This window comes from Homalodisca vitripennis, chromosome 7 (genome assembly GCF_021130785.1).
Source record: "Homalodisca vitripennis isolate AUS2020 chromosome 7, UT_GWSS_2.1, whole genome shotgun sequence".
Lineage (NCBI taxonomy): Eukaryota > Metazoa > Arthropoda > Insecta > Hemiptera > Cicadellidae > Homalodisca > Homalodisca vitripennis.
Genome location: NC_060213.1, coordinates 105479854 through 105492003, shown reverse-complemented (window position 1 = coordinate 105492003; position 12150 = coordinate 105479854). Strand labels below are relative to the sequence as shown.

General features: G+C 31.2%; 2 protein-coding genes across 6 annotated transcripts in view; one reads left to right on the top strand and one right to left on the bottom strand.

The window, feature by feature from the left end:
- Window positions 1-12150, top strand: part of LOC124366135 — a 45737-nt gene that overhangs the window by 2371 nt on the left and 31216 nt on the right. The window contains exons 1-2 of one of the 4 annotated variants that reach the window (XM_046822435.1): window positions 7850-7867; window positions 9340-9525. The exons of 1 other annotated variant lie outside the window; for it this stretch is intronic. Coding sequence is in view for 1 of the 3 variants with exons in the window: in XM_046822431.1 (XP_046678387.1) it covers window positions 7788-7834 (47 nt within the window). In the remaining 2 variants the exon portion in view is untranslated. 2 more of the 4 variants (XM_046822436.1, XM_046822431.1) reach the window with 2 other exon arrangements.
- Window positions 1726-11908, bottom strand: LOC124366134. Of its 2 annotated transcripts, none has more exons than XM_046822429.1 (5): window positions 10923-11908; window positions 10090-10195; window positions 7619-7845; window positions 6433-6540; window positions 1726-1903 (listed from the first exon to the last, which is right to left on the bottom strand). In XM_046822429.1, exons 1-5 carry the CDS (start codon window positions 10946-10948, stop codon window positions 1768-1770), a joined length of 603 nt encoding a protein of 200 aa, XP_046678385.1. In that variant the 5' UTR covers window positions 10949-11908; the 3' UTR covers window positions 1726-1767. The 2 variants fall into 2 exon arrangements, with proteins under 2 accessions (XP_046678385.1, XP_046678386.1); XM_046822430.1 differs by having other exon boundaries at window positions 11324-11908.

Sequence of the window (12150 nt, the reverse complement as noted above, 5' to 3'; positions counted from 1 at the left end):
AGGTTTAGGAATTTCAATATAGATAGGACACGATTTTGAAGTTTTCCCGGAGACGAGTGTCACTGCATAACATTAGGGAAGTAAACATATTTGTTAGTTGACATTATACATCACTGCATAGTAGATGGAGATATAGTTTCATCCATTGTCCTAGATATACTTATAAAGAGATAATTGTTGCAAGCACATAAAACATTCATTGATACAAGCCTGAAAGAAATGATGAAGTACAATGATCATGTTTTATACAGAGAACTTAACAATTTCCTGAGAGCAATAAAACAGAGTTTCAAGAAAACAGCATAAAATTACACATTAAATTAAATACATGAATGTTTATCCAGTCTTAGGTTCTTCCATCTGTGCCTTTTCCTTTTTTGGGTTAGGACATTGCTTGGTCATCCCTGGCAGAGAAGATGTACCAATATTTACCTTACCTTCCAAAATTTCCTATGTTCTATTTTATAATTATAATGTTTCTTATTTAACTAATTCTAGAGACTAAAAAAGGCAATAGAAGCATGGACGATTATAACTAACAACCCTAAGTTTGTATTAATAATTTGTTTTTAGACACCAGATACACACTCAATGCTGATACTAACAGAATCTCATGTTTTGAGAACAAAAATAAAGGACAACCACAGAACAAGTGAACCTCGAATTCTCATGGATAAAGTTCAAGCTGCCAAACTTTGGGCTAAAGAAAATTTGTTTAATGAAAAAAGTTTCATTCATTTACTTAGTATGCGATAAGTACATGTAATGAATGAAGGAACTGTTGTTTCTGTTCACTCTCTGTAGAATCAAATATATCTACATATTTCTAAAAGTTTGGTCCATATTTTCTAAACATCCTGTATCTTTAACACAATATTTAAACTATCAATAATCTACCTCCTTCATATAAAATAAAGTTGATTCGTTTTGTTTCTAAAACTCAAACCCTGCTGTTTAGTTGCATACGCTATAACTCAACCTCGCTTTATACACTCATATCAAATACTTGTACTAAAACTACTTACAACTATTAGAATGTTTGGTGCCATGATTTTACAGACTTGATATTTTTATTACAAAAGTTATAAAATAAAGTAGAAAAAACTGTTATGGAGAGTTTCAAACAAGGAAGGGGTAGCTGACTTGAAAGGGGGCACCGAAATAAGGTCTTGTCTTGCACAGGATAAGTTTCATTCTTGGGTCGCACTCGCAATGAGTCATGGTGGTTTACGAAACAAATTTGTTTTAAATGTATAGACCCATATTAAAACATAATTCACGATTTATTTCACATGTATTTTAGATCAATTTTCTTTGTTTTTCGTAGGGATAAAATAAATTATTTTAATTTTTAAAGCATTTTAAAAGTATTTTTCTATACCATGATAACAGACAATGAATTAGGGCGCACAGGAAATAGGGTTGCAGGAATCAGCTACTATAGTGTCTATGTAGTTTAAATGTTGTCTATAGTCCCTCAAAGATCAGGGTTCTTCCAGAATCAAGGTATAATTGATGTACATATTTCTGTCCCTCTGCTTAAAACTCTGTACGCACCAAAATTGGACTTATCTCTCACCCCGACTTTTTGTATGATCGCTCCCCTCTCAACTTTATTATCTATCATTCACTATTCTTTTTAGAACTACATCTTGTCAACCAACAGAACATGACAAGGATGCCCAACATTTATTAAGGTAAAGATATAAAAAGTAAACCTATAAGTAAAGGTTAAAAAAACAATTTTATTCAACTTTTCTCTGTCCTTCAGTGAGACGTAAACATGTCTAGTAGACTTTCTGGACAGCTGGGGTAAAGTTGGTAGCAATCGGAACCTGCTGTACCTCTAGTCTCAGCATCAATGAACTCTGCAGGAATATCTTCTGCTTTACTCGAGGATGGCCTGTAAAATAATCTCAGCTGCAATGAAATGAAATTAAATAAAATAAGGATACGGTAACATTCATTGGAAAAATTGTTCCCCGTTTAACCCTGTATGTTCAATTTTAATGTGTTCACAGTATTGATAGTATAAACCATTTTGATAAACTATTAGAATGACAAATTTTACAGATTAAAACTTTTAAGAAATTCACATTAAGAACTTCTTGAGAAAGTTCTATAAAATATTACAAGAACAATTAAACCTAATTTTAAAAGAGAAATCAACGAAAGAATTAGAATTAGTATAATGAATCCTTTAAATTCTTAAAACAATTCCATTTTTTTATTATTTTACCTCATAAATTCCTTGGTAAAGTAAAATATCTTACAAGTAAAGACTTGTAAAATTAATGTCAACAATTTACAGATTTATATATTTGGAAAAAACAAATTTTAATTAGTCTGTTCTATCTAATCATATGTAAAAAAACATTAATTTTTGAAAGCTAAAAAATTAAAAAAATATGTGATAATGTCATTATAAATATAACTTTTTACTGTTAAAAATTTAAATTAAAAAAGTACTTTGTACTTGCAATGTTAATGCTTTTGGTACACATACAATTAATTGTCGGGTATTGTAGTCTATTGTAAAAAATTGAGACTGTTGTATCTAAGCTTAACATTGTCATAGAGGAACTTCAAAGTCCTTCACAGAAAATGAATTAAGATTTATTTATTGCCATAAAATATAAAGTTTTAGGTGAATAATAAGATATACTATATTTTGTAGCATTCTTGGATGTCCTGTAGGTTAAATTTAATTTTACGTTCGATTATCTTTTTAATGCAAGAGTTTAAAACACTAGTTGTAGCAAAATAAGAATAATGTTAGACTTCAAACAGTTTTTTAATGCCTATTTTAGGTTGTAAAATTGTGGAAGGTGTCTCATTTTAAGAATATAATTAATATACACTGAAATTCTGTTAAAATTTTCTTAAAAGGTATATACATTTTGAATATTAAAACAATTAAGTAAACAAATGTTTGTTCTTTGTTTGAAGGTTATTTTTTACAATGGAAGGATTGTGAAGGAAACAGGATTTTTTTGGACATTTGCCATCGTTCATTGAAATAAGAAATCAGTAACACTACGTTTCGAGATCTGCAATCTGATCCCTTCTTCAGGTAAAGAACTAACCTAATACATAATTACAAACTACGTTAAAATAAACAAATCATACCAAAGCGTTGTGGCACGCCTAAGTCAGGAATCACAACCACCATGTTGTTTGTCAACTTCACTAACTCTAAAAACATGCACTTAATAAAAAACTATACACAACAATAATCATTAAAACAGAACTACAGAATACAGGTCACGAAACGTCTGCATTCGTCTACTAACCACTTACGACTGACCAGAGGGCACTAGCCAATGGCAATCGTCACGGCGGACAAAAACAAGATGGCGGAAATAAAAAGGAAGGGGGAGAGGAATGGGCCCTTTCGTTATTATTGGTTCATGCTAGATGAACTTCTTAAAACCATATTGTGACTCCGCATTGGTTTATTACAAATATCTGATCCGTTTGATACTTTTGGTTTTCTTTTTAGTTCAGTTTTTAGTGATTTCTTGTTTCACTGAACGATGGCAAATGTCCGAAAAAATCCTGTTTCCTTCACAAATGTTTGTTTTTTTAAATAATAAATAACAATATTTTTTTTAATCTAGTACACAATAATTAACACATATCAATTGATGTGTTTTGTCTTTTATATCAGACAATTTTCAAACATAAATAAGAGCATTAGATTGTTTTAGATTTCACAGGGCATCAAGGTCTCACAGAGCTAAAACTAAGATTTCCTCCAGTGCAGCCAATTCTTAATCCAAATAAACGTAGGATAATCAGAGCCACAGCTACATATTGTTCCAGGGGGGAGGGGGCTAGCCCTAAATTTGTATCCCTTTTCCACCACTCAACTCTGGTAATTTAAAAATATACTTTTATGCTAAATCAGCTTATATGTAATCCAGAAGTACTTAATAATTATAATTATATTTGTATGAGAAAGATGAGGACAAAACAAAATAGTTTTATTTACGAACTGGTAACCTTTTTATTTATAGTTAGGTAATTCTATGTAAATTTTAAGAAATATAAAATATTAATGTTGCCATAATGATATATTTGAACATTAATTTTATTTACTACCTACTTCAAATTTTTCTCAATGGGAGAATTATCAATTTTGTTATAAATTAACAAGTGATTGAGAAAATAAATAAACATTATTTAATACAATTTTATTTTTCCATTAAAAAAAATGCAAATATACTGCTTACCTGAATTGTGATTGTTTATGGTATTGTATTGATATGGTACTTGTTAATGTCTGATTCATAGTGCTTCTAAAATAATCAATTTCAGCTTGGATGAATATTTGAAGAGATTTTGTGATATCTGGGTAAACTTCTTCTAAGTGTTGCTTGTAATTAATTTTTAAAGCGATTGAGGGAAAGTATTTCTTGCATTGTTACTTAATTCAAGGCCATTTCATTTAAAACCTTATACTTTTTCCAATTCCTCAGTGTTTAAATCTTCTGGTTAAAAAGTGTTTATTCTAATGTCTAAGCCCTTTAAATCGAGTTTGCTCATTTGAGGGCAGCAGAGTAACCAGACAATACACTGAACAGGATGCGGCTACAGGCAAAAGGAATATTTAGTGTGAGCTTTGCCAAAAGGCCTATTGAATTTTCATTGCTTTAAAAATTAATTTTACTTTTAAAATTTCTTTTATCATCTTCTTCATTTCTACAACTTACACCTTTCAATGCATCATATCTGGTATTTATATTGGTAAAACAATATAATTACAAAATGCTTCGCTAGGGTTGCATACAAAATTTCAAATCTATATAGCCCATTATAACTCTAGTTTTCCTATGGACAGATAGAAAGACATACAATCATAAAAAAAGTTTTCATATTCCTGGCAGACAGAAGAAAAATTGTGTCAGCCTACTGAGTGATTGGTATGACTCAGCAAAATTCTATGGTTAGACATGCACAATTTGGTCTATGTAGAAATAAAATATCATGCCAAATTTAAAATATAAAAAAAAAATCCTTTCTCGAGATATCTTACCACATTATACATTCACATTTTTGTACTACAACACATAAAAGCAATGCAATGAAATATTGTCACCGATTTTTGAAATGTATTCCAGTCTGTTATATTTTGTTTTTACTCTATGAATAAACATGTTACTTGTTAAAATCTCATATGAATATACACAGTTTGTTCACAAATTTATTTATTCTACTATTTTCTTGTTGCTATTATGGTACCTATAAGATCAATGTAAAAATATTCGTTAATTCTCAACCAAATCACAGAGGGTGATAGACACAATCATCAAACTCTTTGTTCATAATATTATTGGTCATTTCTTTTTCGAGATATCGTCCGGACAGATAGACAGGCAGAAATTACATTTTTCCAGCCCCGCGACTGGGAGGCTTTACTAAAGCTTAGTGTATCAAGGTTAAATATTTCAAGTGACATAAAGAATAAAATCCGAAGTAATTTTAAATTTGATTATTTAAATATAAATTCGTACAAAATATTTAAATTTGTCAAAACATCAACATGTAGACATTATACAATTACAATTTCTCTGGCAATAATTTGTATGGATTATAAAACAGGAGCATAACTTTAAAACACGTCTTTTTGTAGGATAAAGCATCAGTTGAACTTTAAAAGGTATATTGATTGCCTTATGTTTACTGCCCAGGGTGGTATTGCCTCAGTAGTCTTGCCGTTTGTGCTTTCAAAATGAGTAGATGCCTGCAATTGTAAATTATTAACAAAACCTTGTTCAATGAAATCTGAGTAAAAATTGAATATTTAAAGTAGTGGTTTACAGAATTAAAAGTCCAAGATAATGAATTTAAGAGCTAGCTCCATTTAACGTGATCAATGTTGAATTTTTGAACCCTCTGGTCAAGAGTATAAGTTAAGATGGCAATTCAATAACAAACATTTGAATTTTCCAAGTTGCAGTTTCGTTGGAAATCACCAAAAGACATTACCTTTTTTCATTCTTACTGATGTAACTGGAAGTTATTATGTGTGAACAATTTGTTTTATATGCCTAATGCAAGAATAACAAGCTAATTTTAATTAATTCCTGTAATTTGTACTTCTATTAATTATTTTGTGATTAATGTCCAACCAAACACACTTATCTGTACTTTTTGATCCGGCAGTAAAGCGATTCGCGGAGACTGACTAAACTATGTGTAAACATTAGTTATAATGCAATGACTCGACTTTGTATAATTTTACCACCCCTACAATTTTGACACCCAGGGCAAATAATCCCCCTAAACCTCTCTAGCTGCAGCTCTGAGTGCTGTTATTATATTATTGTAATTGGTTGCTTCCATATTAGGTTTGAAAATTGAAGTATTATCCTTTAATATGAAATCAATTACATTCAAGTTAACAGTAATTGTATAAATTTTACTCACGTAAATAACACATGAAGAAGCTGTCCCATGAGTCCGTTGTGCTCTAACGTTGTTTGACTTATCTCACAGATCATTCTTAGCATACAGGCTTGTCCATCAAAACCGAACCTAATGGCAAACATCTAATTCTAAGAATCAACTGAAATAATCATAAGCTGAAATAAAAGTAATTTATTCCATAAAATATTTCATTAGACACAAACTAATATATACTTGCTAGTTCTATGTAACTTCCTTCACACACAAAATTATGTTTGTCTTTCAGTTAAGTACACAGTTTCCTGAACTAAGTAATTTGTCACCTATAATAATTATCAATTTATTTTATATTTCATCTTTATGGGCAATTTTCACAAAATACTAGATATTCAAAAAGGATGTCCATGTTCGAGCATAGTGTAAAGGAAATGTCATCATGTTTACAGCAAAAGGGCAAACAACACTATTGAAACTGATTGTTCGGTTGATCTTACAAAAGTTTAAAATAAAAACTTAACAGAAGAAAATTTGTACGTTGATAGATACCTGAAACTCATTAGCAAGGAAGAAAAGAACACAAATGCACATGTATAATTTAATTTATAAGCACTAGCACAATACACTATTAATTGTATTATGTGTACAGAACTAATTAATATATTTTGCATATAATCGAAATACAATCAGTATTTAAATTTGACTTTAATAATAAGCATGTGGTATTTAAACTTCATAGATATAAACAGTACCTATCTTTGGTTGTTGCTACTACTCCAAATTTCAGTAACCAGTAGTTTGCAGATTTAAAAACTTTCATTTGTTTAGTTATTTATCAAATGGAAGATTTGCCATTCTCTACTTTTTATTAATTTTTACTAAGACCTTAAAACTTTCTATAAAAGAATTTAAATTCCTAAAATTTAAATAAATCTTTAAAATATTGAGTTTTAAGTTTGAGTTTTAAATTTTAGTTATAATATTTTTATAGTATTTTAATTACAATAAATCTCATTGGTAGTTTAAGGTTCTTCATTAATTGATTTCCAGATTTCAGTTTAGTACAAAAATGCTCATATCTGTATGCTCACCATGTTGTCAATAAAATCTATGGATGTTCAAATATATCTAGAATAGAACAATGGGTTTTTTAGAGTTGGTAAATGTTTTGTTCGCTTTTTGCCAATTTTTAGATTTTATCAGCTCTCACATGTTTAGCCGTTGCTGGAACAGCTGATATGTATGTCGCCTTGTGAGGGAACGAAGACTGCGCCGTGCTGGGTCACCCAGGTCTGGATCCTGGTTCAAATCCGGCACGGTTGGTGCGGTTCCAAAGTAGTACAGCTGGTCTGGCAAGTTGTAATTGCCTTCGAAGTTCCATGACAGGAGCACATCTTGGTTGGGAAGATCAACAGGGATGGCAAAGGCAAGAAGGATCTGTAAATCATAATCCAAGCAGGTCAGATTGCTGGAGTAACTTTGATGCTCAGATCAAGGCTGTTTGTTTAGGGATAGCAATTTTAGACTAGTAGTCAAAGGCTACTAATTTACTTTGGAACAAATAAGATAAAGCTCATTCTTGCTGTAATTCTGCAAATGTTTCATTAAACCCATTTTAATGTTTAAAATGTCTATAAAAATATCTTGAGGACTTATAAAAAGACTTCAAAAAATGTTTGCATTGGTCTGTTGGGATGACAATATTCTGGACTTGAACAAATTAAAATGGAATATAATCACTGGTGATTTATATTCAGGGATGAGTTGTTCTGTGCTAGAAGTAAAGAGCTTCTCAGGCCTTGTGGTGTAGGTTAGGATTGGTGTGGAACTAGGAATTTATAAATATGACAATCACCAACATCAGGATTCCTTGGTAATTAACATGGTAAGCATACATGATAAAATCTAAACAGAATTCAAATGCTTCATAATTTTCAGATATGTTACTTTGAAACAGAATTGGTTTGTAGAGTATATTTACTACCAGATCTTTCCAGGTTGTAGGGTACTTGAAGGCATTTGATCATCAAAGTAATTGTACTTATGTGGACCTACTGGATAACCTGTGGCTCTGGTGCAGTGAAATAGGATGAGATTTGTAGGTAGGGGTTTATCAATTACCATCACATACTATATGGAGCTCACTAGTGGAGAAGCAGGAGGAATGCACCCTCCACCTGTCAGAGCTCAATCTACTATATGGAGCTCACTAGTGGAGAAGCAGGAGGATGCACCCTCCGCCTGTCAGAGCCCAGTCTACTATATGGAGCTCACTAGTAAAGAAGCAGGAGGAATGCACCCTCCACCTGACAGAGCTCAGTCTACTATATGGAGCTCACTAGTAGAGTAGCAGGAGGAATGCACCCTCCGACTGTCAGAGTTCAGTCTACTATATGGAGCTCACTAGTAGAGTAGCAGGAGGAATGCACTCTCTGCCTGTCAGGGCTCCCTGTCAATCACTTTTCACACATTTCTAAATACATTGCTCATTAATTTTTAAACAAAATTAATTGAGTAAAGTCATTCTAAATTGTTGAATGTTTGGGAAGAAATGAGTGTTTCGTAATAAAAATAATATTTATTACAACTTTATACTGTTGTATCAGTAATTAATTATTATAGTTTTTCATCGTTGTAGTGAAGTGTTATCAAGGGCAAGTATTGATCAAACTGAAGTAGCTCAGACCGGGAACAATTTGAGAGCAATTTTTTTTATTAAGTTAGAGCAGTGAAACAATTTTATTAACTTTTAATATTTTAAAATATGATTCCGTTTTGGTTTTCCTTTTTTTACTAAAGATGGCTCCCATTAGAGAGGTAAAAATACCTCAAGATAATAACTGTGTTTATTTGAGGGCAATACCACATTCGACATTTTAATGTGCTGTGAACCAGAAAGTTCAGAATATAATTTAATGCTATATTTTTCAGAACAGTACTGGAACAATAACTACCATAATGACAAGATGGTGATAATTTACCACAATTTATCCAGAATATAAAGGGATCGTGGGAGACTGAAACTTTTATTGATGAGGACTTTTGAACTCAGACAAAGTACCAACAAATTATGCTATGGATGGAGTAAAAACCTCGAAATAGAAATATCTGGAAAGGGTATGTATCAATAGCTGTGTCATGAAACATTACACACTACTTCATCATTGACACATGACCAGTTCAGAGATTCAAAATTTGATTTTTTTTCACTCTATTCTATTGTGCAAATCCTTGCTTTACAAAAATTACTTCAATTTTTTAGGTGTATATGCTGCTTGAGTACAATATAAGATATCTTCCTGGAGTAAAAACTGAATTTCAAATATGTAACTTTTAAGTAGCCAAAGTGCACAAAAATCCTTTTTTTTAACTTTTGTCAATAACTTGCAGTGGCGTATATATAAAATTATTTTGGAGGGGGCTGACCCATTGGGTGGTTTAGGAGGTTTAGTATCCTCCAGAAACCGGGAGTTGGGAAACTTCCTCTGGGAAATTGTTAATCTTTAAGACATCTTGAAAGTGTTCTAGCTTAAAACAAACTAGTGAGTGCGTTTTTAATGTTCGTTTTTGAACATTTCAGGGGGGCCTGAGCCCCCCATGTAATGCTGTTAAATGAATAATGCACTAATTAATTAAAACATTTTAGTTAGTAGAGATTTTAAAAACAATCACCATACTTACGCCAATAGCACTTCCATAGGGGATGGTTAAGTATCTCTTCTGACGAGAAAGCTTCACAAACTGGTCTTCGAGAGACACTCCTAGGGCAAGAGCTAAACAACAGCTCCTGCAGTTAACAATTGTTTTAATAAACACAGAATTTGAAAACCATTATAATCGGAGGAACAAAGAAATTATAATTTAAAAACGTAACGTTCTTAGATATATAGAGGCTTTGATTTTATTTTCTAAATATGTTTGGGTAAAATATTAACAAATGCTGTTGACAATATATTATGTAGCTATAACAGCAACTTGTCTTTATTGAAAAATTAATTTTAAACTCAAAAATACCATTAAAGTTAAGAAATTGTAAGAAGTAAATTAAAGAGAATTCTGCATGTATTAGCACAGCATTTGATTGGTTTATTCACTCAGTTAATTCCAACAAATCTGAAATAAGGTGCAAGAGAAATATTTATTCTGAGCACAAAATAAATATTTTCATGATCCAATATACATAGGTTGGAAATAGATATTGAAACTAAAGGTTGAAATTATAACATAGTGGCTTATTGCATACATACCTCCTGCTGGAACCTAATTATGAATGGACTTGTTGAACTTAACCTAAACTTAAATCATGTTGTAGATCTCTTGTCAGTTCTTAGGCACAAATTAATAATCCAACAGAGAGAGGCTAATGAAAGAGAAACATTTCTTTACAGCAACTATTTTATTTAGACACTACCCATTAAAGCAATCCCTAATAGATTAAATTAATTGTTTTCTACTATTACTATACCATAACCAAATTTTATTAATAATAATGTAGGAAGAACAATTTCACTCACAGAAGCAGGAAGAAACTAACCCACATTGTGCTTTGAGATTACTGTAACTGTTATGTAAATAGAACAATTTACACTTTGTCACCTTCTATTAGAATCTATGTGCTACTTGATCTTTGTTAGTGGGAGAAGTTGAATGAATTTTAAATAGTACATATGTAATTTTTTGTTTTTGGATTTGTTGAGTTCAGAGGTTTTTGAATTTGGAATTGTTTGAGCTGGGATTGTTTTTTATTTCGGAATTGTTTGAGTTTAAAACTATTTTAGTTTGGAATTTTGAAAGGTTGCAATAGTTTGAAACATTAACCTATACTACTTGACAAATTTCTGTATTTGGACATTCAAGGTTACAATATCTAATGCTCAGTTGTTCTAATATTCATAAGATAATTGAAAGATATTACATGAATTTGTGGATATTTCCCGAAAGTTTGGTTGTATTTTGGTTGACATTCTTTAATAATCACTGTTACTTCAATTAGCACACCATTAAGGATTGAATATCCCAATCAGCTGATACAATGAACCAAGTTGATCCTATGTTCCCTTAGAAATGTGGTAATACATTCTCAGTCTACATTTAAATAAATAAATAATTAACTTCTTTATTCAGCAAATGTTCTTCAAAGTTACAAACTCTGATTTACAAGGCAACTCTTGTCACAGCATACAGATAAATAATCATCATTGAAAAATTAAAACTAAATAAAATTATATATAAATCTTTTTGACATTATTTTTAAACGAACAGTAACTAAGGGGGCAGAGCATTGTATATTTCTGATCCAAAGTACCTAAAAGCTTTCTTGCCAATTTCTAGATGGACCCTTGGCAAATGAAGTAGACCATGCTGTCGAGTACTGCGAGTGTTTATTTCATGCCTAAAAACAAGCTTTTGCCTAAGATATTCAGGCTTGAAGTCTGAAGAACTTTGTAGATAAGTTGAAAAAATTTGCAAGTCACAGAAATCTTTAATCGATAACACCTTAGAACTTAACCTAAATTCACTATATAATAAAATTTTTTAGATTGTAGACAAATCTCAGAGCTTTGTTTTGCAATCTAGTGAGAACCATTACTTTTTCCCAAGTAAGATAGCGAGTGAAAGATGGAAAAGCATACATAGTACACAGTAGGAAAAAATTGTTGAGCGGAAATATTCCAACCTACTAGACACTGGCAGTATTTTTACACGTCTATATAAAGTCTTCAGTTTGATCATGACGCTTTT

Bases quoted from the DNA above. Each gene is read 5' to 3' on its own strand.
- LOC124366134 (XM_046822429.1), bottom strand. From the start codon at position 10,948: ATGTGGGTTAGTTTCTTCCTGCTTCT. The intron at 7,846-10,089 runs GTAAGTATGGTG...TATGATTTACAG, and splicing joins CCTATGGAAGTGCTATTGGC to ATCCTTCTTGCCTTTGCCAT. The intron at 6,541-7,618 runs GTGAGAGCTGAT...GTTTGCCATTAG, and splicing joins TTCCAGCAACGGCTAAACAT to GTTCGGTTTTGATGGACAAG.